This window comes from Pleurodeles waltl, chromosome 8 (genome assembly GCF_031143425.1).
Source record: "Pleurodeles waltl isolate 20211129_DDA chromosome 8, aPleWal1.hap1.20221129, whole genome shotgun sequence".
NCBI lineage: Eukaryota > Metazoa > Chordata > Amphibia > Caudata > Salamandridae > Pleurodeles > Pleurodeles waltl.
This window is the reverse complement of record NC_090447.1, coordinates 1,246,119,560-1,246,146,858: the sequence shown is the minus strand read 5'-3', so window position 1 is coordinate 1,246,146,858 and position 27,299 is coordinate 1,246,119,560. Positions and strand designations below refer to the sequence as shown.

Genomic DNA, 27,299 nt, shown 5'->3' with positions numbered 1-27,299 from the left:
TTAATGATTGTTGATTATTGTGTATTGATTGTTGTTTATGTACTGGAGCTATGGTAGGAACATCTTAATTGCGAGTCAAAAGGTTCATCAACCTATTCGCGTCCCCTTGTTAGTTTACTTATTAAGGTCAGGAGCGCTAACAACTCACTAGCATTCTGTCATACACCGGCAGAGGTGGAGCAGAGCATGGAAAGGAACAACAGTGACAGCAGACTATGATTATTCCTTGGTATTTCACATTTGGTTATTCCTGTAAATATATTTTATTCTGCCCATCACATTCCCCATCACATCCTCACCCTCGTCTTCAAATCTGCTCACCTTCTACAACCTCCACTAAACTTTTAGTAACTCTCCCTCCTAGTGCTTCATCCTGTTCTTGCTTCTTCGTGTTCCTCCCCCACAAGCTGGAATGTTCTTCATCTTTACATTCATTCAGCCAAGACCCTTTCATTTTCTCGCCTTAAGCACTCTTTCCTATAGTCTTCGTTGTGATCCTCTTCCAATCATATTTTTTTTTAGCATTGCCATTGGCATTTTCTGCCGATTGTCTTGTTAATTACTTTTTTTCCTTTTGCAGTCTTGCATGAACTTACATGAAAAGTGGAGTTAAAGGTTGACATCATGCATTTTTAGAGTGTAGTCCTTTGAAAATAATGCCAATGTATGAAACGTATTTACAATGTGCCTACTTTTGGTGGGATGGGGTCCAGCCTACAGGTTCTGCTGCCTACTTTCAATTACCTGGATGAAAGGACAGACAGCAAGCACACGCAAAATCTGACATTTATGCTTTTCTGTCGCTCTGCTGTGTGAAAAATAAGGGCCTGACTTCTGTTTCAGCCGTTTCTAATATTTTGGAAAGTCTGCGCCAAACAATTAAAGGATTAACAATCTGATTCACAGGTTTATCCTTTGCCAGAAACCCATATTAAATGCAGTTTTCCCAAACCTTCCACACGTGCAAGGCATGTCACAGCGTGCCGCACTGAGGTTTCCTTGTTTGTTTTACTCAGTTACTGGAGTATCAGCCAGCAAACCTCAAAGAAACAAAAAAAGCCTTTAAATGCACCAACAACTGAAAGCACAGCCACAACAGGCCATCGAGAAGCTGGTCTTATATGGCCCAAGATCTGAAAGCCACTCTTGCTTATGAAGGAAGCAACAACACGTAGAGGAGGAGCTGTAAAACGAAGCAAACATAGGCCTCTGTCATAAGAGACACCTTCTGCTAGGCCTAGGTTGTCAGCCAAGAACCCTGTGTATGGTGGAGGATGTAAGCCGACACTTCCATTGCAGGAATAAAAAAAACTACACATCCCAGCAAGCAAAATGCTGTTGACTTTAAAAAAAACAGGATTGGCGTAAAACAATAACAAATATACAACTGCAGATGAAATACTGCTATTAGAGTGACTGACTGCTTTCTGGTATTTTTGTGGGCTACGTTCCTTTGCAGAAAAAAAGTTTATCTTCTTCAGGACTCAAAGTTTCATGGAATGGGCCCGTGGATGTGTCTTAAGCCATGCGGTAATAGGTAGAAATTCTTAATCGCAAACTAAACAAATTACACATTTGCCAAATTCACTGATATAAATTGTGAATTGTAGGGCTTTGCCAATGCAGTTGTGAGGTTTAACAGCCAACCAAACATGCTAGTGGCCAATTATAGTTGGGAGCTAGGGATGGAGCCAACCTACCACTATGTACTATACTTCTATTTCCATAAACCTTTCTTATGAAGTCAGTGAGAAGGTACCGATTATTTGTAAGTACTGCAGTGCCCATGTGTAGGATAAAAAGACCATGACTTAACCGTGCATAAACTACACATCTCGCATATGTGCACTAAGGGCCAGATTTACAAAGCTTTTTTCTTGTTGCAAACAGCCCGATTCACAGAATCAGGCCGTTTGCGACAACAAAAAAGCATTTTGCGATGCGCAGTCCCAATTTTGCAATTGAGTAATCTATTTACTGAATCGCAAAAAGGGTTTGCGTGTCGCAATTAGGAAGGGGCATTTCCTTCCTAATTGAGAGTCGCAGTGCAATGTGTGATTGTTTTGTGACTGCAAATGTTGTCACAAAACAATCACAGTTAGCAGCAATTTCAAATTTCCCCTCATGGGACCCCTTCCCCTTTGTGAATGAATGCAGAAATATTTTTTCAGAGCAGGCAGTGGTCCCACTTCATTTTTTAGGGTCGAGCCTGCGTTGCATGCGCTCACGCATCGCAGCGAGACTCTTTAGTGTTCAGAAAAGGGCTCGGAGCCCTGTCACCGTCACGTCAGTGTTTTTTATTGGTTTGTGGGCTTGCCTAATAAAATCTGCTTGCTTTCTTTAGTCGAAGGCACGCATACGTCATGCCTTTTCCGGTGGCTAGCCCTCCTCAAGCACAGCGACCAAGTACAGAAAACATGCGAGGCTCGCTGTTTTCCATCGGGCTCGTGGACTTCTTTTTCTCTAATTTACAAGCACGATCTCGCTTGGCAGAAGTCGAGCGCTTTACATAGTTAATTGCATTTTTTCAGGTTACGTATATAAATGCACTTTTGCCCGATAGCATTGTAAACTCCTAACCCGAATTTTCACCTATCAGCTCTAACATGAGCAAACGCGAGACCCGTTGCATTGCAAATGCTTGTTTTATAATGCAGCCGTTTTCCTTTAAGGAAAACGGGATGCATTAAAAAAAAAAAAAACACTGCTTTATTTAACAGCAGTCAAAGACATGGTGGTCTGCTGTCCCCAGCAAGCCACCATCCCTGTGAGTGCGGTGATTCCCAATGGGGTTGCAATACCTGATATTTGTACATGTGGCCCTAAATCTTTAGTGCTGAGCAGGCTTGTGCAGAATTACTCAGTTCTGCTTTGCACAAAATTAGGATCAACACCCCAGATGTACATGTTACCCGATGTTAGAAACTCTATCCAAGGTAGGAGCTGCCTCCCTGAATGCCCCTACAGTAGCTCTGTCACTGAGTTTGCCACTCCAGGTCTCAGGAGTCTTGAAGAAGGAAGCAGGAATAGGAAGTAATGGGTCTATGACAAACCTATTAACTTTCCACTTTATGCCCTTGTTTTATCACCCCTGCAGCGAATAAGAAAAAAATTGTTGATTGGCTGAGTCAGACAAAGATTCAAACAAGTGATGTTACTGCGTCAAAGGGAGTGTTGTGTCACTTAAGCTTCTCCTGGCATTCTGGTGAATCGACGTTCATGTCAGCTCGGTACGGTATTTTGGGTACATTTCTGAAATTTCAGAATGTTTTCATGTTCGGACATTTTTGAAGTACATTAAATTTTCGGGGAATAAAAGATGCATTTCATAACTCATTTTTTAACAAAATAAATAGGTTCAAAAGGTCACCTTTGCCGCATTTTGGCTGTAGTTGTGAACGTAAGTTCAAACCTCAGGATGAGGCCAGGTGGACTTGTAAGGAGATAGTTCTGCAATACCTATGACATTTTATACAATATATTTTGAAAATTGAACTGTGAAATAAATGGTTTGGTCCCATTTAAATATATATATATTGAAGAGCAAACCTACAAAATGTTTCGAAATCTGCATTTATATTGCACATTTTGCCAATTGTAAATTATGTGCAGTTTTCTGGTCATATTCCATTAGAGGTTTTTTTGCTCACTGTAGCACGAGGCTGGTATTAAAACATATGTTAGAGTTGCTTTCAGCTTCCACTCCAGACCCTTCAAAGCAGTGCTTAATTTGTAAATAAAAAGGTGCTGGTGCCCAAACTCTCCTCTGAAACACTGCAATTAAATGTGCGAGCACGGAATACTGAGGCGGCGTAATCCTGAAGTCATCTCGGGCCTCTTGAATCCTTTTTCAGACACTCCCTGCCCCTTCAGCTCTCTCTTGCATCTTTCTGCTTTCTCCCTTTGACACGCTTTGTCATTTTTCTCTTCCTCCATCTTTCCCATAGGTGTCTTTTGATCGCAGTAAATGCTTGAGACAGAAAAATAAGTGCCTGTTCCCAGCACCGGAAACCACCAGCCCAAATTAAGCACTGCAAGGTGCTTTTGTTTTCAGCTAATGATGGTTCACTTAGGCAGGAGCACACATAAAAAAAAATGTGGAATTCTCCATACATACACTCAGTATTCTAATATGAGTGGAAAAAAAGTCAATATTTGAAGAATAATATTTTACCTTTTTAAGCAGATCTTAGTTTGTGCAGTTGCACTCCCTGTACTTGTGCACTGCTTAAGTGAAAATGCCTATTTTTTTTGCAGCAGTGTTAATGGTTTTTGCTCCCTGTCTGCCATTGTAGAGCCAGCCAAGAGATTTAGTTTTTAATAAATTTGTCAATATGTACTAGTCTCTACAAAAGCCAGGAAAACCACCTCAGTGCACTTAGTTCACTAATGAGCACCATTATTTTAATTAACACTAACACATGCTATTTATACCTCTTATGAATAACAAAGCTGCAGTATTACAAACAAGCACTTGCAAACCTAATAAGGGAAAGTGCTTTCTTACAACAGAAAGTGCTTCTTTATTAATTGTGTACGCGATTGTGGTGGATGGCTCAGATTTGTGCAGATCTGTGTTTGCATATTTTAGCACAATAAAATCATAGCTATTGATTAGTGTTAACGTCATAACACAGGCAAACAAAAGGATGTATAAGCATGTCATTCCACTACAAGAAGTAGAAAGAATGAATGAAGCATAAAATGCCTACTATAAAATTCATCCATCGCTATGACTGTAACTAGTTGGCTTATTCCCACAGGCTTGAGAATAACACAAAATACTAAATGGAAGATACCAGGAAAATAAAGGCTCCAGCCAGAGACTCCATTGCCGGCGAATTTCAACCCACAGCACAAGTCACTCAAAAAAAGACAAAAACCCTTTGCACACATTCGATGGGCATTGATATGATTTATTTTCATTGGAAGCCATTCAAACAATATGTATCTTTGTTTATTTGAAAGCCCCTCTGTCGGAGATACTGTCGATATTAACATTGATTAGGGAGGATGGGAAGGGAATACATTGCGCTACGATGTTGAAAATGCTTGTGGTTTAAAAACTCCGGTAAAACAGCACAATGCATTAGAGCAAATTAAGAGTATATATCTAGTACCATCAACATTTTAAAACAAATTTACCACAGCAGCCGACGCTCAGAACTTTCTTTTTCTCAGCGTACCTCTTACATCATCATTAGACCATTAGGATTTCAGCTGCATGGCAGATTTGAAAGATCACAAAACATTGTCATATCTACTGAGCTGTGTACTCCCCAGTGGCTGCCGACAATTTTTTTTTTTTTTCAAAAACCCGTGTTAATAGCATCGTGTGCTTCATCAAACTGATCACGTATATATTGAGATGTTCAAATGCTATATTTCGTCGAGGCACCTTGGCTCGACTTTTCCCAAGCTCTCATGCATTCTTCGCATGACATGATCCAGATCTCAATTCTAAAGCCTGAAACGCCCATCACTTTCTGTAAACGGTTTAAAACTTACTCACGCTTTAGTAGGCTCTTCCTGTCTCCTAAGTATAAAAGCACATCGCTTTGCTTAATCACGCATTAGTGGAACACCCTAACGAGTAACACTGCGCTGTAGAAATGGCCACATCAACCAATCATTCAACACTGAGATCTCCATGGGAGACAATAATGACTGGTGTTGTGGCCCTTCCTTTGCTCCAGCTTTCCAATGTTTGTCTTTCAGTTTCTCGGAGTTCACTATAGAACATTCTGTCCTCAGTGAGTGGAAAGGTCTAATTGCTTTATATCCCTTCTGCCTCGGGCTGTTTTGGGAGTTACAAGCCGTCTCCCGCATTACGGGCTCTTATTTGCGTCTCACGCCTAAAACGACCAAGATAGCCCGCGCAGCGCCCTATAGTAGCGGATAGAAACGTCCGTAGACATCTGTTATGCTTCTGCACTGCGTCACTGCAGTTTCATTTGCACATGACGTTCACAATTCCTGTTGGATCCTAATACACTTTTCTGAGCGCGCTATTTTGCTCGAGAATTTGTATTTTAAACACAGTTTAGTCGACTGTTCAGTTGTTTTCGGTTTCTGAAACCGATTTCTGCCTGAAAAAGAAAAGTATGCAGTGCAGTGGTCCACGTAGCAGGGAGACCACAACACCAGAGAAGGAATCTATTTTAGCGCTTGATCTGTAGTAAAAATTATTTAAAGGCTGCGAACATTGTGTTCTCCTTTTTTAGTAGTGGCAAGAGGAGTCTCTCATTTGTATTTGTTTTCGTTTTATGTAAACGTAATGTGCATGTAATACTCACGTTAAGGCACAGAAATGCATTTTCAAATCTACTATGTAATTTCTTGTTTTATGCAGTGCAATGCTCTTCATTTCGACACAATGCCAGCTGTCAATGCAAAGTAGGACAAGCCGCATAAGGACATTGCAAAATGTACCCCCCGCTGTAAAGTCCCACTGTTCATTGGCTTCGAGTCAATCAAATGCCAGGGGTAGTGTGGGTGACATCACGGCCACGATCGAAGTAGTCGATAGGGTAATCTGGCATTGCCAGAAGGGCTGGTCTGAAGGGTCAGTGTATAGGCCGTTTTTGGGCTGTTCGTGCGCCTGCAATATTGTCTTTTTCTTTTTTTTTTTTTTTTAATGTTGATTTCCCTGATATTACAACAAACGTTGCCGGAAGCAAGCACAAATAAATGTAGTTAGACATACCTGGCAAAACACTTATGTAAGTTCAAAATATGTCTCGATTTGCAGAATGTTTCTCACTTTCGTGGCAATCTGATTTGCTGATAGGGTCCAGTTTTATATTGTTGCATGAGCCTATCTGAGGCCCCAGTCCGACCTTGATCACAACTTTTTTGTCTACTCACATAATCCCAGGGGGTGGCATTACCCCCTCCTCGGCCTCCTATTTGCTTCTGTGTGGCAACAAGATGGTCAAGGAATGTAACCCATAGGAAGTAAGAAGGGTTCTTGGAGTCACATTTGCTTTCTCTTCCTTGCACTGCCGTCATATCCCCTGGGGCTAGGGCTATTTAGGGCAGCCCCTTCTGTACCCAAGTTGTCCTTATGGGCAGTACATGCAACTCCTGGCTACTTCTAATGGGTGTCCATGTATTTTCACTCTACAAGAAGGATGCTGCTGTTAAGCAGAAGGCGTAATGGTGCATCTCCAGACACTAGTGCCGATCTGGCTTAGGAATTATGCTAATATGTCATGTGAGTTTAAAATTTATGTTGTCCTGTATGCCACCGTAGGCTACTTCATACAAGGTGTTTGTTCCAAACTGTGTGAGTCATCTGACCTGCCATCTTTCTTCTGCTCTCATATTAACTACAGGAAAAGGCTATATGGAATGTAAGTGCTTTAATGCAGCACTATAGCGTGCAGTGGAGTGTTATAACAATGTTTAAAGACCCTCTTCCTCTGGTGCAGACCTATAGTGAGGGAGAGGGGCTTTAGCAACTGGCAGAGAGGCAAAAGAGCTATAATGCTATTAAAGCATCACATCATACGAAAGTAGATTTTTCAAAATTAAGCACAGTGAAATTATATTTTGTCATGTCACACTCCTGGCAATGGAACATATTTTATAGTCCTACCAGCAAATTGGCATTCCCTAGATGATGGCAATCAAGCAGCAGTCTAGAATTGCTTTGCTGTAATTCCACCCATAACACTCCCTCAGGCCTGCTAAGGAAAGTATAAATATGCTCTTGAACTATTCTGTATGGTTAACAGACTTCACAAGCACTGAGGCTGTACCCACAAATGTGGGATGATACTAAATCCACCATTTTCGAAGCTCAGATCCTTTTATATCTGAGATGCAATCTTGCCAGAGGTAGGCACCGGGTTCAGTCTAAAAACAAAAAACACTTGTCTTGTGTTTTTCCACCACTATTTCTGTTCCTGAGTCAAGTTTATTTGACCTTCATCAGGATGTCTAACTTCATGCCCCTAAAAGAGATCAGTGTGACAAGCCCGACAAGTGCAGGTGAGCCGCGTGGCAAGTCTGATTGTTGAGCACACATCTTTTGTGTGCTGAGGTCTTACTTGGTTGGTTTTAGGGACTCCCCTACTAGTCCCACGTCGGTATGCACTAGACTCCATCTGGTCCATTGTGTTGTATGCATTAGGTTCCTCTTTTCTAACTTTATTTTTGCTCCTCCTTACTATAGCCTTCCACCAGAAAGACGAATCTTCTCAAGTAAGAGATTTGTCCATCTCCATATCGACCTTCAAAGACAATATATTAAAATAGCACTTCCTCAGTGACTGTATTATCCCTTCCTCAACACCTAGGATCCCAGTCCTGGAAAATACTTTCCCAGAGTGCCAAAACATACCACATCGACTCCCATCCTCAGGAGAATCCTCTGAAGCAAATATAAGAAGAGAATGGGGCCTGGATAAGGAATTGGGGCCTGGATAAGGAATTAGGACAATACACTGACTATCTAGAAGCTCATGCCTGTTCCCAAGCAATCCTCTGAAAGGACTTTTTTATGAACCATCCTTGATTGTTGGAGGCCTCCCCACAAACGTCTCAAAACATCTAAGGGAGGCCCTTTGGCTCATCTGGGTCCTTTAAAAATCTCTTATTATTATTGTCTAATAGAAGTATTTTGTATCAACACAATACATTTTATTTCACTACTGTGCTCGCGTGAGCAGTTCACTCACTATGCTGAATGAATTTGAGCGCCTTTGTTTTTCTACTTAGTTCATACTACATTTCATATTCATTATGTTGGAACTTCATGCTAATAAATTACCTTCAATCTAATCTTCAAAGTATGAAATCCACTTTGGGCCTTATTACAACTTTGACGGAGGGGTTTCCTCCATCACAAATGTGATGGATAGGCCATCCGCCGTATTACAATCTCCATTGAATATAATGGGATCATAGTACCATAGACAGGATGTCTGTCGCATTTGTGATGGAGGTAACCCCTCCGTCAAGGTTGTAATAAGGCCCTTTGTCTTGTAGTGCTATTTTCAGTAAATTGCAACTCTGTATGAATAGTTCACTCAAGGTCACCATTAACCTTTATTTCCTTGCTACAAAAGATGTCTTTCATAATCTATTGTCGAAGAGGGTTCCCTCTTTGAGTGTATCATCTGATAGCATGAGCACTGGTTCATCCCCATTGTTGGTAGTCTGAGTTTAAGAAAAAGTGTCTCCAAACCAGGTGTTCAACACTTAGCTGGCTTATCATCTAGCTTTATCAAGACACTCAAATACGTCCTTGTGTGGACACACGTCACAAGATCCACTGAGAGTCAGAACCCTATCAGCACCATTATCTGTCCTTTTGGATGTAGAGATTGTAGTGCAAGATATCCAAATCTGAAGGTTACTCCAACTAGGACCATAAACTGGAAGACAAAGCACGGGCAGTATTACACATTGTGCCATGTGTGCCCACTTTGAGCACCACTGGGGGCACAATGGTATAATAGAAGGGGCCGCAGACACTTGAGTGGCCAATTCTGTAATAATGATAGTGCTGGCACACATGTAGGTCCAGGGCTTTCCTGAAAAGGACTTCCCTCATTTGCATGTGAGTATGGCCCCATGCAAATGGGGGAATCAATTTGCCTCTGCTCTTAGGAGGCACGCTCACAGTGCACCACAAAATGATTGCGCACTATCAGGGCACCTTTTAAAGGCAGCCAGCTATGGAAGAGAAAGAGGTCCCACAGACATTCACTAACTGTACTTGTCTGCAGGGAGATCTTAATCCCCTCTGCATGCACTGCACAGTGAAATACAGAGTGGCTGATTTAAACAGCTGCTCTGTATTTCACTAAATGTGTTGCCCCCAGGGCAGCCTTGAGTTTGTGAAAGTGCTCAGGGGAGCGCATTCATTGTAACTGGGTGTATTTTCACGTTTGCCACCAACGCACCTATTTAAAAACAGTAAGCCTGACACATAGTAGGGCCGCAGTGTCCAAGCCGAACACATTTTTACACCACACACAGACACATTGATTTTACTGTGCTGTATAATACTTTATTTCCACATGGGTGACATCCTTTATTTTGTGTGTTATAATTTCCCTAGGTACTGCAATCCTTTAGTAGACATGAAAGGCATATTTTTGTTTTGGCTGGAGTATCATGATTGACTATGTTCTAAAATTTTCAAAAACTGTTCTGCATTTGTGATCACATAGTTATCAGAAACAATATATACATTGCTTGCAATGTATATGTTACCCTTAGTATATGTATCCAGTGAGGATAATGCATTGTTAGTTTTAGTAGCTGCTTTTTTAATGCGTGTGATTTCTATCATTTGGTTTCTATTTTTATAGTGTGTGTGTATTTACTCACACAAAACCAGAGAAATTCAGCAGTTATAGTTATAGTTATTTCAAGTAACTATAACTCACGGTTTAAGGTAACTATAACTCATGCCATCGCCCTGCACAGTTTTTTCTTTAATAATTTGACTTCTAATGTTTCACTGATATTTTGATTGCTGTTATAAAAGTTGTCGTGAGTGCTGTAATATCTGGGGTAACTAGCAGTGATGGTGAAGGCGCAAGTTATAGTTACCTTAGGCCGCAAGCTATAGTTCCTTCAAATAACTAAGTATAACTGCTGAATTTCTCTGGCTTTGTGTGAATACATTTAGAATTTAACTATAATGGCCCTGTAACGGTTGGTTTTTTAAGTGGATTTTTATGTTTAAAAAAAATTATATTTCCTAACTATAACGTCCCTGTAACCTTTGTTTTTTATGGGAATTCCTAGGGTCTTTTTAACCAAAAATAATTCTCAAATATGTTAATTCAACCACCACCCGCACAGTCTTTGGCTGTGTGCGGCAGTGACTGGCAGCAGGTCCTGGCCTGTGGTCAGTCCCTGCGACCAACTCTCTATTACCACCCAACCCCAAGCCTGGCCTTTGGCCATGTGCAGTGGGGGTTGACTGCAGGGCCTGTGGCCATACCTCTAACTACCCAACCCCATGCTGTGCACTTCGGCTATGCACAGTGGGTTTTGGCCACAGGGTGTCTCTCTCTGGGTGTGAGAATAGGTGTGAAAGCATTTTTCCGGGTGTGAGAGTGGCTGTGAGAGTGTCTGGGTGTGAGAGGGTCTATGTGGGTGTGAGAGCGGGTGCTAGACTCTCTGATTGTGTTCCAATAGATGATAGATGCATTCACCTCCACAATGGATTTCACATCATTTTTCAATATGGAATCGCAGAGTAAATACACTTCCTTTGCCTTGGCCAAGCCCAGGAGTTAGGATCATGTGCCCTTTCCAGAAGTGAAGCTTTAATCGCGGCACCTGCTATGTTTATATTTGTAAGTGCTTCCTGTGAAGGTTTATTTCCTGTGAAATTAGTATTATGGCCAGAACAGAAGCTCACCTGCTCGTTTATCCAGCAAAATTCCAACCTTTTGCACAAATGTCTATCCAACGAGAGTACTTTCTACTGGTTAGTTAGAAAGTACTACCTCGCTGGGTGAATGGCCAGTGTGCAGGAGGGGGGCTACATGGGCCCCACTCCCCAGCCAATTTCAGCCCCGGGGACCCCATCCCCCAGGCCCACCACTATTAAATGGGGGAGGGGAGCCACATAGCCCACCATCCCTGGGCTGATCTCTTCCCCCACACCCCCAGGGCCCAGCCTTCATTATATGGAGGAGGGGACCGCATGCCCCCCCGGCCGATTTTGGCCCCAGGGACCTCTTCCCCTGGGGCCCTGCCTTATAATATATTTTTTTTGGGGGGAGCATGGTCCCACCTCCCGCCGGGCAATTTCAGCCCCAGAGTCCCCATCCCCGGGGCCCAGCCTTAATATATATTTTGTTTTTTTTGGGGAGGGTGGCCATGCGGTGCTCCCAGGGCCGATCACGATCCATCCCCCGGGGCCAGGCCATGTCACCTTGGTGCTCCCAAGGGCACCCAGTCACCACCATTGGGGACAGAGGGTCCCAGTTGGCTCCTCGCCTCCTGTGACAACCGGCACTGCGGTCACAGACAGGGAGCTGCTAAATATGCAGCTCCCTGTCTGTGAGACCAATCATTTCCTCTGTTTCCCTCCCGCATGTCTGCAGGCAGGGAAAGAGAGGAAACCTCCACTCCCAACAAGTGATAGCTCTCGCTTGCCGGGAGCGGAGTTGTGTTTGCTCTGACTTGCCAGGAGCTGTCAAAGCTCCCACGAAGTCAGAGAAAACAGCTATGTTCTGGGAGTGGGTACCCTGAACATAGCAGGAGTTGGCCCTTGGAGGTGATGGTCCACAGGGCTATTATTGGCTCCACAAGGGGTGCTGCGTGGCCCCCCTCCCACATTTAAGTTAGCCTCGGGGAAATGGTGGTCTCCAGGGCTGGGGTCCCGCAGTGGACCCTTTATCTTATTTTATTTCAGCCCTGGGGAGGTGGAGGTCCTCAGGGTTGTGGGGGGGGGGGGGCTGTGAGCCCTCTGATTATATAATAGATAGCTAGCCCCAGGGAGGTAGTGGTCCCCAGGGCCTTGGGGGTAAGCAGGACACCCCCTACTATAATTTTAAAAGATTGGCCTGGGGAGCTGGTGGTCCCTGGGGCACAGAAGGCTGCATGGCCCCAGCATACTATTTGATTTAAGCCCCAGGGCGGTGCCAGACCCCGGGGCATAAATAAGCCCAGGAGGGGGTGTTGGTGTAACCCTTCCTTTATTTTTGATATCCCCCCATGACCTGGCCCACACAGGGGCTTTAGTAAAACTAGCGTGGGAGACCTTGCTTTTTTTAGTTACAAAATGTTTTTGCTGTGACTTCACGACCTCCAGTAGGTAATATATATATATATATATATTTATATATATATATATAAATATATATATATATACACACATTGTTTAGGGTCTCATTACCCTGCTGTTCTGGTTTATCGGGTTGTATTAAAGGTGTGGAGTGCTGTTCTTTTTATATTAAATTACTGTTTGGGCATTTTATTTCTTTGCTGTGTTACGCACCACCACATTTGAGCTAAGCCTTGACTGTTTGACAATACTCTGAAGAATATTGAAAGCAGGGGAGCTCTCAAGAGACTATGCAGCCTACTTTGTGAATATCATTGTGGAATGGCTGGAGGGCCCAAGATGGCAATTCCTGGAAGCACCCATAGCCCTGAAAGATTTAACAGCAGTGATAGTCATGTAAGGCTCTCAGAAGCAATGGTTTCCAGATGGGGGTATATTAAGCTTACTCACACCTACTGGCTCCCTAACTCAAGAGTTTATAATGAGGCATTTGAAAAAGGTCTGCTCCTACCCTCCTTTAGAGTAGGCAGAATCATCTCACTCTTAAAACACGATAAGCTACCCACACAATGTGACTCATGCCTCCCTGGCTAAGTTTCTGGCAAATCTGCTGCTACTGCTGATGCCTTATCTGGTCCTACCTGCCAAGGCAGGATTCCTCCCAGGAAAGTCCACCAACCATAATCTCTACTCCCCATTTGCTCTGATGCATCATTTAAACTTGCAATAGAGCGCTTTGGCAGTCTTCCTGGTTGCCATCAACATACATTGGACTGAACTTCTGTACTCGCTGCCCACTGCTCAGGGGCAGCTGAAGGACATGCTTTCTGATCAATTACCACTGGGGCAAGGCACCAGATAGGGCTGTTTACTGTCTCCCGTACTGTACACCCTGGCCTCCAAACTGTTGACCTGTGCAATTTGCCAATTGCATGCCCAGCGTGGCTTGAACTTCATGCCTGCACTCTCATTGTGTCATTGTACACAAAAGATATTACATTATATCTACGAGACCTAGCTCGCAACCTTGGTCCCATCATTAGGGAATTCACACTGTTTAAAGCTGTATCAGGTATCTCCATCAACTGGATTAAATCTGCAGTATTTTCGCTGACCTCAAACACTGTTGAGTTTGCACTTGAATATGTTGTTTGCATGTGATTTCATAGAAAATATATTTTATGGAATACTATTACTGAGAAACCCTTTCACCTAAACTGTTTAACGGAGCTTTGGAGGATGAATGGCATTTACCATTTCATAAAAAAACCGAACTGAATGACTTTTTCAGTATTGGCTTTTGCGTGCTTATTTTGTAAGATGTGAGTGCAACAGTTGTGGGCCTTACTTTTTTGTAGGAGGTATTTATTTTAATGCTTTTAATTCACGAACCCTTTACCACCCTCAAACACCATCAATCTCTGACCGTATCACAACCCCAGAACACCTGCATCCCAGCCTCCTAAAAACCCATCACTACGTCATCCCTAACCTCGAAGACCCTCCCTTCCCTAACCCTGGCCCTAAAAGCCCTTTCTACCCCTAAACTCCACCCATCCCTGAACCCTAAAAATTCTTCACCATACCTAAACTGCACCCATCCCTGACTCCTAAACTCCACCTTATCTTGAAGGCTAAAACCACAAATTATTACCAAACTCCACCAATTTCCGAACCCTAAAAACTCCTATGCCCAAATCTCACTTTTAACTGAACCCTTAAAACCCCTTACACCACTAAACTTTACCCATCCCTGAACCCGAAAAAAACAATCAACATCCTTAAACACTACCCATTCCAGCCCCTTGAAAATCTTTCCTCACCCTAACCTTCACCCATCCCTGACCCCTAAAATCCGCTTTCTACATCTAAATTCCACCCATTTTGGAACCCTTAAATCCCCTCACCACTCCAACCTCCACCCATTCCTGAATGCTAAAAACCATTTACCTCCCCTAAACTCTATCATCACTCAACCTTAAAATCCCCCTTAACCCTGAACTCCGTCCATCGGCGAACCCTAAAAACCTTAACACTCCACCCATGTCTGAACCCTAAAAACCCCTCACCACCCAAACATTCCACTCATCCTGGAGCCCTAAAAACAAACTCACCCGCTATAAATTCTACCCATTTCTAATCCCTAAAACCTTCACCACCCCTAAACGTCACCCATTTCTGAATCCTAAAAACCCCTTTCTATACTATAACATGCCCATTGCTGACCCCCAAAAATATCACCCATACCTGAACCCAATAACTGCTCACTACCCTAAAACCCCACCCAATTGTAATGCAATTCTGGATTTTTGCCTAAAATGATCTTTCCTTTCAAATGTTTTCTTTAATTTTTTTCCATTTCCTTAAAACTGTTTTTCTATGATTTGGTTTCCTCCAATGTGGTTTCTCATTTTTTATTATTTTTATTAATTTTCATACATCAGAATACCCTATTTTTTGGTGCACTACTTTGACAAAATACCTGGACATCTGGATTAGCATGGGCAAGGACATAGTGCAGTCTGAAAACTATAGAGTGGGCATGGTTAAGATGTAGGATCAGGTCCACAAATGGCAACACTTACCCCTCTCTTTCATGAGCTGTCTTGCCTTGATGAAGATGGTCATATTGCCCCCTGCTACTATACATCTTTTATAATGTCCCCATCATCCTGACCAAACAGTGTTTCGCAACACTAAGCTCGAGCATGATTTCCCTGGCATGGGCAAGCAACAAACTCAGGGTTTGTTTGAGAAATTCCATATGAACAGGTTGACCTGGCAACACCTGACTTGGAACTATATTGTACCTGTGCACAGGCACAATTCGCCCACATTGGTTACACCCCCTGCGGTATATTACACACACAGAGATGGGTTTTACAGTGTTTTATAGACTGCTTGCAGCCTGAGATATGTGAGTCTGTGAAGTCCACTGCAGTCTCTGGTAGCCACAATAGATATGCAGTTGAGGAATTGCCCCTCTGGGTATATGTCTCAAATCTGAAGCAGCCTCCAGGATTGGAATACCATAGAGCCCTCGCTATTTGTGTACATCAGTGGATGTTGTGTGAGGTGCTGAGAAGGGGCATATAGGCGATCATTAGGACCCTGGTGGTCACCAGGGCTGTGGTGGCGGTCAGACTGCAGCCACATTACGACTGTGGCGGGTGCGCCACGGTTGGACTGCAGCATTGCCAGATCACGACTTGTCATCGGTCTGGCAGTCCTGATCCAACAGGGCAGTGATGCAAGCAGTGCTGCCCTGGGGATTACGAGTCTCCTCTCTGCCAGCTTTTACATGGTGGTAGCACTGCCATGTAAAGGCTGGCAGAGATGAGGTGCAGGGGGCACCTGCACTGCCGATAAGCAGTGCAGGGGCCCTCATGGCGAGCCCCATCGCGCTTTTCACTATCTGGTTAGCAGACAGTGAAAAGCGCAACAGGTGCTGGTGCACCCTACGCACTGAAACATTTCCGCCGGCTCAATTATTAGCCAGCATCAATGACCCAGTGGGAAACTCTTAATAGGGGCCGTGAAAAAGGGGACCGCACTGGCGGTAACCTGACTAGGGGAGTTTGGCGGGCAGCTTTTTCTGCCTGCCAAACTCATAATGAGGGGCTTACTCTTGGCAGTTTCAATCTACACTGAATACTTTCCCAGGCTTTCTGAGTGGAAGCCACCAATTTAATCTCGGAGCGGCAGCAAGATTGCTTCTGGCCAATCAGTGCCCCTAAGGAGATGAGGTAGCTCAGTGTCATGTTTGATTATCCCTCTTTCCAGGAAAACCCCCCACAGTGCAAGGCCTTGGAGACAATCTTCACTAACCTGTCCAAGCTGACAAAGGGGGGCACGATTACAAATGGGTAGCTGTGAGCAAACTGGTGAACTGTTCCCAAATGGCCGATTGTGACTCATACACTTCAGGTTCCTGCATCGGGTGAACCATATGTGCTTTAGCCTGACCGAATGCCAATTGTGGCTGGACTCTCATTGTCTTAGATTAGGGCCCCCGGAAGAGGACTAAATTTGTCTTGCCTGGGGATGCTCAACAATAAGCATATGCTGGACCTAGATCTCTGACACCCTACCGGAAAGGAGTGAAGCCCCCTTAGAACTCTCCCCAAAGATGCAGTTATTGCGATATACTGCTAAAGTTCAAGCATGGGCACTCTGCAATTTCTCTCAATTGCCTTTCTGCTAGACATGTGCCATGTAACTGGGAAAAGGACAAAACACCCACTATTAGTCAATGGCTGCTGGACAGGATGCTGTGTAATAAACAACTACAACTGTATTACTCTATCATGCCTCCATCCAGGAGACCTAACCTTTGCAATCTTGCACGCTGCAGAACAGACCACTGGTGGTTCCTGGACTAGGAGTAGGTAACAGGATTTAAATGTTAATACTCATCCTTCACATGTGAAGTATTATAACATGTGTTAAAGTTTATTAAACTTTAAAGCAAATCTAATATAAACATTACCAAAATTATTATAAATAATTATAAATATTAATGTATAATAATCATACATTTGTTTTAAATCTGGAATTAATCAAATGAAATTTCATAGCGCATTGATTTAAATTATTAATAATTAAATTACATATTTATGTTAAATATATCTAACTTAACAATAATATCCTAAAAAATATTTTTTTTAAACCTCACTTACATTAGAACAATTATTCAGTATGCAATAAAATATATTAAAAGTCATATAAGAAATTTAAATAATAAGTACTTGACAAACATTTTAAAGTTTATTATACTTTAAATATTACAATGATTGTATTATACTTCCAAAAAACAATTATTAATCACAGTTTTTCAATATGAACCGAATGTGTGTATATATATATATATGTATATATATATATATTTTTTTTAATTTGAAATAATTTAATTTATTTTAATATTATTTCCAATAGGGTTTTGTTTTTAGTCCCTGCCTCTGTTAGTTACCACGTGAGTGTGTTGTAGTGCCTGTGAAACATCTGTGGTGCTGCATATACTCCTATGTTGAGCTAGAGTACATTTCCAACTGTTTTGGGACCACTTTTGCTGTAGTAACTTCAGAAGTACAGGTGGGAATAACAATGGGGTTACTTTTGTGTGGGTGGGTTTGTTTTTACATGTCCTTCCAGTGAACACCTCCTTAATCCTCCCTCCCCCCCATTTAGCAGTAAGTGTTCCCCATTTTCCAGCTACTCCCCCTGTATCTTCCACATTTGTGACTAAAACATAGACCAACGTGTGCGGAGGTTTCAGCACCTATGGCGGAGGTCTCAGCACCTATGGCAGAGACTGCAACAAAGAAAAGATAGAAGAGAAGTGGAGGTCTGTAAATTGTGTTTTGTAGCACTTTAGAAGAATTACAGTAGTAATTCTACCAAACATACTCCAAAATGCCTTTTATGAATCAGGTCACTAGTGTGCTGTTTTATAGAAAATACCTGCAATCTTATCTTTGAAACTGATACTGCTAAGTGATTCCCTCTACTTCCTAGGCCACGGAAAATGTTTGGTAGTGACACTGGTGTTCAGTCTTTTTTTGAATGCTCAATTTAGGCAAATAGAGAAAGTGGTGCAAAGGAAGATATGATAAAGTGCCTATGGCATAATTATAAATCAGGTATTTGATTCTTCAAGGTTGGATAACACTGACCATACAGAAATTGCAAAAATATACTTTGCTAAATGTTTTCAAGTGTAGAAAACACATTATTGCTTCAACTGAACATGAAGATGGGTGGCAAAATCTTTGCATAGTACAAGAGAAGATTATCAAATTCTGGCTAATAACAGGGAGAGAAGACAATCCTTTTCTCATCACATTGTTCCTGTCAATGTATTTATTCAGTCTTGCATTGCCTGTGGAGATGCAAATTGTCCACTTCTAGCATTTGCTGCTTGCATATGATCCAATGTAATCATGTCAGGATAGTACTTGCTTTGAATAAGTGAAAACCTGCCCACCAAATGCCACATCAGATGAAACCCACGGAAGGGAAGGAACTAAAAGCACACAATAACATGCATATGCATGAGAACGTTTGCCATTGTGTATTCCACACTGCTCTGATTACTGACACATCAGGAACTAGTCACACCATGACATATACACAAAAACCTACCCTTGGCCTCCTCAGCCAAAGAAGACAAAAGGAGCTGGAAGACAATTAAACCTAGTGTTCTGCTTTGAAGGGAAATGTCTGCAATCCCTCCTTTGATATTGTTAAGTGGTCGCTGCAACTTCAAAGATTAGAAAAAATGACTGACAGCATGCAGCAATGGTCTTGGGTCATTTGCTGAATACTTAATTTAGGCGAATAGAGAAACTAACACACAATGATGTACCTAATACAGTCAGAAATCAGAAGGCTGGGTAATAGTGATCAACCAGAAACCCCAAACTTTGTCAAACACATTTGGCTCAATCAAACATAAGGCTGCACTGCGGCAGGCACAATGAAACCATCACCAGAGACCTAAATCCATGTGGACATTGTACAAATAACCCTGCAAAACAGCTTATGGTCCCAACTCTAATAACTAAATATTACAAACATCATGTATCTTCCCATAAACACACAGACACAGAAGCGGCAGGAGAATACACCTGATGCAACTATAAAACATCTTCAGAAGGACAACAGTACACAATCCAGCGTGTACAATTTAGTGCCATAGCAACTGCCATCGCTCGGCAACTGCCCTTATCACAATGCACTCAAGCTGCAAACCTTCCTAACCCCCATGCAGGTATATCTGGGGTCTGGATGAAGAAGTAGAAAGCGGCAATCAACACAGCAGAAGGTACAACCGAGCCAAATCCCATTATGTTCATCAACTCACTTTCATTCTGTACAATGCCATTAACACCCCTTCGCTTCAAGTTAATTTTCTTGGAAATCACAGATGAAATGAAATACATCTACTGGCTACTCAAGACACAACGAGCCCCAGAGAAGAGTGTGAACACAAGGAGTGGTTGTGCCTTGACAAGCGACTTTCAGAATGTAAAATATTTAGGTTTCTTGGAAGACACAAGTGTATTTTGATGTACAGTGTTTCATATCACATCTATTTTAGCTTTCAGGTGTTGACCCCAGTAAGCCAACAGTGTACTTCTTCAGGTTACCTGCAAAGTGGTTCTACATGGTCTCTGTCCAGGAAATCATGATCTTTCTTTACAGCTGCAATGTCGATTGGGAACTGAGAATCTACAAGAAAAGATACAGCATTTGTAATCCTTACTCAGCAATATTAAAATACATTCCACATGTACAGTACACTTAAGTTCTTCCTGATGGTGGTCTCGAGTGGCCCATTCTGATTCAACAAAGCACACCCCAATGTGTTTCCTTAACATCCAGCACATTGTTATGAGCCATACATAGTGATAGTGAAGTCATCTTTAGAATCATGGGTTGAGGTTGAGCTTCATCAAAATGGACCACTCGGCGACATTTATTAGTTGTACCTTGTCATGTTTGCAGTGCGATCTGTTAGCTGCGATAAAGCTTCTACTTTTGGATTTGTACACATCCCAGGCAGGTCAGTGTATATGTATCAGCAGCCCCACAATGCACCCTCTACCTGCCATTACTCCAGTCACATTTTACAAGCCAGGCAATATGCAAACCAAATTACCCAGACGTCTCACAATCCATTTTTAAGACCTCTGGCCAAACCCATCAAACACTACACCTTTTGGACACATCCAGGAACAAAACACACATTGATAAAAACAGTAAAAACAACTTCAAATACACCATTGATGATAGAGCTAAACAAGCCAAACCAGACCCTGGTCCGTGAGGGAATCCCCGAGATCAGCAGTGGAAGGTACTCTGAGTCCATTATCATCACACATGCATACTACTGTTTGAAGGTATACTACATGACTGCATCGCAAAATAAATTAGATGCATGTGACCCCTCCCTCCCCCCGACAGCATCTAAAGTGTCAACCAGGCAAATAATCGAGTGCAATACGATCACAAAAAACAAGGATTTTTTTTTTAAATCCTCACAGGGTTAGCACAACAAAAGTTAATGATAGGGAGCGGGCCACCCCATAAGGTGTGACACAAAGTACAATTTTACAAAAAAGTATTCAATCTTGATAAAATGATACAACAAAAGTGTGCTACATTGTACACTCTGCTTTCCATCCTGACATCACACACACTATATCAAAGCTACTGCACTCTCTATTATGAAGTGTGGAAGTAGACAAACTACTTGTTTTTGATTGCAGGCTTCGTTGGCATCTCTAGACCCATCCTCTAGCAAACACTTTACAACAGTCTGCGTTTTAGTTCATAATTCCATGTTCTTTACAGACAGTCGCAATGATGGCCCGGGTATCTAGAAGTACCTTAGATGCCTGATGAAGTGATGCTGCTTTCATCACTAATGTAGTGTAGGAGTGAGTGTGATTGGGGAAGGAAGAAGAATAGGATGCCTACTCCAGGATAGGCTTTCAGTCCAGCAATAAACAGCTGAATTTGAATACACATAAAAAAAGATTAGATTACCATGAATTCAGAACATCATACCAGCGCTCCTCTCCCTAGAGAAAATGCTGCCACAAGATGGCTGCTGTAAGGCATACTGATGTTTAATTCATGGTGAGGCATGTACTCTTGGAGATAACATTAAGTCTCCCTTTACGTATCTCAGAAGTCTTCTTTCGAGATGTCTTCTCAGATGGTGTCCACTGAAACGTGTTGAACAATTTTGGTGGATCGTGCACTTCACAGCTCTGCCGATCAGATAATATCATTACATTTCAGAGGAGACATTTCAACAGTAACAAAGGATTAAAGGAGTGCTCATATTCAAATAGCTTGGAATATTCAATAATGTCACCTATTTTTAAGCTAAGATTATCAATTAGGAGCATTTTGCTCACTATTTTGATTGCGTAAATTCATTTTGTGGGGGCTGAAAAATAATTCCTTTTTCAGCATGTTTTTGTTGCTGTGATCTCTGCATCTTTGCTACGCATTACATAAAAAGGTTTACTCCTCTGAGAAAAAATGATAAGATGAAAAGCAGAGCAGGTAGTATTTGGGTTTCTTTTCGTTTCCAAACAAGGCAAAGGAAAATGGGCCTCTGAGATTTAGGGTAATGAAGTAAAACCATTTAGCCCACTGGCTTCATTTTTAAAAAAAAATCCTAGAACTCTTTCTCCAGTGATGTGAGGAGACCCCAGCTTCCTCATGCAGCAACACCACCACGATACAGTCAGGAAAAGCTTTGCAATCTACTATTCACTTCGACGAGTCTGATATGAGAAGCTTAATATAAAACGATGGGAATTTAAATTAGTGTTGTCTGCTAGTAAAACTGCCTTCGGGAAGTTCTGTCAAGAGCGACAAGAATGCTACATTGAGCTGCTCTAAAGGCGATGACTGATTCCGTGTCATGCAATGTCTCATGTGAATGACAAGAAATCTGAGGGTGGACTGTTGAGAGTATTTACAGAGATCTTTCCGTCTGCAATTTACTGATCTGCACTCCTTAGTAGAGTTAACTTTAAAAGCTGGAGCTTGGAACTTTTTCATTTTTAGGGGAGAGTGTCCTTCATCAATGTGTATCACACTGCTCTTCCCACACACCACCCAGTTCAGAGACTACCTGCCTAGTATGGGTTTGATGGAAAGTGAGAACTTTGTGAGCTACAACTAAGAGTAAGAGAAAGGGGAGGGAGGGCGTGCATGAGGTATCACTGAAACACAAGTGTTTTCTATCTCAGTTAACAAAGTGATAAATAATTGCCCTTTCACCTACTCACAATCCTGAAGGAGTCACTCTCTTAATACTCTGCACCTTGAACAGTTGAGTTGTGTCTTATGTTTAGCTTGTAGAATATTATAAGATGCAGCCTGCATCTCATGTCATGGCTTTCACCAAAAGTAGCACATATGCATGGGCGTTTTAAGATGACTGTGAATGCCTCTTTAGCTGCATTATGGCTGGACTAGTCAGTGTCTGAGGCAGTGAGGTGAATACAAAATCTGTCAAGTGCTTCTGTGCTGCTAGATCACTTCTTCAGTGCATCCACCGAACAATCTCCATTGAAGATCTTCTTAAGAAGAAAGGCCTAACTACACCAAAGGCCAAATAATATCTAAATAAAAAGCCAGGTCATTCATTCTTTTTGAAAGCTCTCAAAGTTCACTTCTGCCCTCAAGGATTACGGCAATGAGTTCCAGTGCCTAGGGTCAAGTGAGAAATATGCTCCTCCCTAGTGCACAGGACCACAAGGGACATTGCGTTTGATGATCTCAATGCCCATTTTTGGAGAAGCGGGACTCCTGGCTTGGATTACCAGCAGTCCTTATGTTGAACTCTCTATGGAACACACGTAGAGGCTTAAACTGTACATGTTGTTGCACTGGAAGTCAGTGCAGTCCCCTTAGATGGTACTTCGTGGCTTTGAGCAGTCAGTCTTATAAGTAATCTCAGCACAGCATTTTGAATTTCTTGAAACATTGGGTAGATTTCTTAGGAAGGACGAAATATAACATTTTATATTAGTGAATGCGGGATAAAATGAATGCGGAGACCACAATATTATGTGTGCTTTTAGGGAGGAAAGACAGTACTTTGAGCACTTTGTGATAGGGACAACAGGTAGATCTGATGATTTTAATTTGTTGAGAGAAAGAAAGGGTCGAGTCCGTCATGACACCCAGTTTTCTTTTACTATGTCTTTTGGAAATGGGCAGAGGCTCCATATCAGCTGGCCCCCATACTAGGGACCAAGTCAGCAAAGCCCCACCAAGCAATAGTAGTGCTGTCTTATCCCCAAAGAAGTTGAGCATATGAGATCCCATCCATTCAGCCACAGATAACACAGTCCTGACACCTCTGTCTGGGAGCATGCAAGGCACTAGCAAAATATACCGAAATGTGTGTCTCACCACAAAAGGACATTAAAGCAAAAAACGAAGCCCTAATTAGGCTCAGCAACAGGTGTCATGCAGATGTTAAAAAGGGCTGGATATGCAGGAAGGCCATTATTATTTTTGTGTTGCTTTGTGTCTGGCTTGTGAATTGGTCCACCTCATGGTCCAAAAGACTGCAGTGACAGAAAACCCTCATGGGTCATAGCAAGCTCTATAAATCTATATAACATAATATAATAGCAATAACTTAATATAATGTGCATAATGGACATTTCATTATCAATTCTTCTCAAGCCTAAAGAGCACAGTCTCAGGATACCCTCTCAGTTGATAGCATGCTCTATAATCGAATATAACCTAAGATAATAATAACATAATATAATATACATAATGGGCATTTCATTATCAATTCTTCTCAAGCCTAAAGAGCACAGTGCCAGGATACCCTCCTGGGTGACAGTGTGCTCTACAAATCAATATAATATAATAATATAATATAATAGGCATTTGTTATGTTTCCCTTCTGCCAAAAAGGTTCACAAATTCAAGATGTTGGTAATCTACTGTTCAAGAAAGAGAGAAGCAAAGAAACCACCAGCCACCTCACAGCTCAGTTCAGTCCACAGCCAATTTCATTAAAATAAGAATACATCTCAATGAAAAGCCCATATGATCCAGTGACATTCTTTTAGCATCTGTGAATGCAATACAAAGAATATTACAACATTTCATTATCGGTTCTTCTCAGACCTGGCTACGCGATGGCTACAGGAGTTGACAATCAGCAAAGACAAGCAAAGGCAGTTTGGTTTCCCAGGAATGAGAAAAATGCTAGGACCAGATGAAATGTAAATTATGCTGGAGTAATCTGCATAATTTCAAGAATTTTGGGTTACCCTTATTAACCAGAATTCTCCAAATTATGTCACGCCATGTGATAATACCACAGTTTGTGGCAAAATTATAGCGCTGAAACACAGAAAGAATTTGAAGATCTAGAAAGCAAGTGGTTGTTGTTTGCAGCAATTGTGCTGTTCTCACTCTTTTTACGTAAGAAATGCATCCTTACATCAAAAATTGACACATTTCATTCTACAATATATCACTAAATGACTGATTTGATTTTCACGTAATTAGTCAGACTTTCACGTAATTTTATCAACATTTTGAGTACTTTCACATAAGCAAATTACGAAACCCCTAAAAAATTCATGGTTTTACTGGTGTGCACCTGATTTATAGGGTTAAAGTTGGATTTTAAGAAGTCAGCCACTATTATGCAACTTTGACGAACACACCTATCAACACACACCTGTCGAATCTACTGTATGCTCATGAGAAAGCGAAAAGGAGGATTACTCAAATACAGTGAAGGGGTACACTGCAAAGGTGCATACTAGATGCATATAAGAAAGCATGCAAAACTCTTATCCAAACAGGATACCTCGCCCTTCTGCCCTTCTTACACGTTGCTTTTGGTAGTGAGAAGTTATTACATCCTTTTAAATGTTCCATGCTCTCCCAGAATCGAAATTACCCTTCAGCCATTATATTTTCTGATTCCTGTCCGGCTTTCCTAACGTTACAGTCACATCAGGACTGGATGCAGGGCCAAGCAGCAACATTGGATAAAAGAAGGTTGTTCCCCATATGTTAATTTATGACTAGTAATTCAGGACATACACTTGAAGAGAAGGTAGAGTGAAAAAATAAAAACTGAAAAGAATCGAGAACCATGATGATCCTATATTTTATCAGTGGTATTCTACAATGTAAGATCTAGACACCTTCTGGTTCTGCAAAGCATGAGCACATTTTTCAGCTAAAAAAGAGATACCAAATGCAATGATGACCATAGACCAGGAGGCACTAGATTTGGCTTCGTTGGGCAGAGTTTGGGAAAATGTTTGCACCACTGCTCTAGGATTACATTTGACTTAGGGGTGGATGGATGAAAAGGTATTACATCCTATTTTTACATGTATCCAAAATATATTTGTTTCATTCTGGCTTGAAGACAGAGGTAAGCCATTTCAACATGTCAGTTATCAGAGAGTAGTTCTATGGGACACACATTTACACAAACCCCCTGTGTGATTGTAAACTGCTTTTTGTGTGAATGTCTATTCATATAGTACTTACATCCGTCACCTAATATTTTCTAAGAGCTCTCTTGGAAATGGAAACAAGGGATGATGTAATTTGCCAGAGAGCACACACTGTGCTCAAGTGAAGGAGCTACCGTTTAGACCACGGGACTCCAGGATCCACAGTTGAAATCGTTGTCAGAAGACCAATCCAATTTCTAGGAATCATTTGACAATTACATAATCTGCCTTAGCAAACAAACTTTCTAAAACTCAGAGACGTGATTTGCCAGTGCACCAATGCAGCAGATTTCAGAACAAACAATCCTTCAAGCACATTGTCTAGAGACTCTAGCCAATAACCGATTGACTGATATGTAATATGCTAGCATTTTACTTCTGAATGCAATGAGGAAATGCCGTTTCACATGCTGTTTAACAGCGCTGTTCAAATGCAATGGAGAAGGTAATCATATATTATGATAACGCAGTGCTCTTCCTAAAGATAAGGGCTTGTGCTAAGTAAATGGAAAAAGAGCCAGTATTCTTTAGAAATACATGCTAGCTTTGTACATTTATTTTGAAAACGGTCTGAATATTGGAATGGCTATAAATGTGGATGAGCTCCATTTACCTTCTGGGTCTCTGAACAATCTTTTTGTATAGTAAAATGTGATGGCATTAGATATGTTTGAAAAATGTCCTAGAGATTGCACAACTTGAGAACTTTGCACTCTGTTTGAGAATGCATGTGTGGGTGACAGGCTAACTTGTGAGAAGATAATTTGCTGTTGTTGTGTGACTACGCAGATTTTACTTCCTTCTTGGTTGTTTACACTCATCAGATAAAGGGAGGGGGATTGACTGTTCTGCCCTATTATTAGCCCTACTTGTTCTGCTTCGTTCTCATACGTGCATCTTACTGAATTCTGAATAACTTGACTCACCACAAATTTCACCTTTGCCGTCGCATAAATACTGGCGTCCCTAGAAAGGGGCCAGATGCTGTCAGATAGCCTAATCCACTAAACTTAGTCTGTGAGGCTGACAAATAGAACAAGCATTTGCAATGCAACAGGTCTCGTGTTTGCTCGAGTTAGAGCTATTAAACCCAGCGAGATCGCACTGCGTGGAAATAAAAAGATAAAGTAGTCCGGAAACCATGCAGAAAACATGGAGCCTCATATGTTTTCCGTAGTTGGCTGATGCGCTCGAGGAGGGCTAAACACGGGGAAAAGGCATGATGTATGCATGCCTTTCACTAATTAAATCAAGCAAATTTTAAAAGGCAAGCCTACTAACCAATGAAAGTGACAGGCGTGTATGCCCAAAGAGAGATTATGACAGGGATGGATGGAGCGCTTGTGCACTTGACCCTAAAAATGTGGGAAGGTTGCATGCAAAACTCAGAGGTGATACACAAAGGCAATTTGCCTGTGGAGATGCCACTCTTGCATGTGGACATTATGTTTAACTTATCGATGTGTCTGTGTCACCAAAAAGAGTAGCTGTGGCAATTT

General features: G+C 41.8%; 1 protein-coding gene across 4 annotated transcripts in view; it reads right to left on the bottom strand.

Moving 5' to 3' along the window:
* The window catches only part of STARD13 (StAR related lipid transfer domain containing 13), a 769,773-nt gene that overhangs the window by 54,529 nt on the left and 687,945 nt on the right, over nt 1-27,299 (bottom strand). For all 4 annotated transcript variants that reach the window (XM_069205550.1, XM_069205553.1, XM_069205552.1 and 1 more), the window contains one exon: nt 19,912-19,993. In XM_069205550.1, coding sequence (XP_069061651.1) covers nt 19,912-19,993 — 82 coding nt within the window. The remainder of the gene's footprint in view (nt 1-19,911; nt 19,994-27,299) is intronic.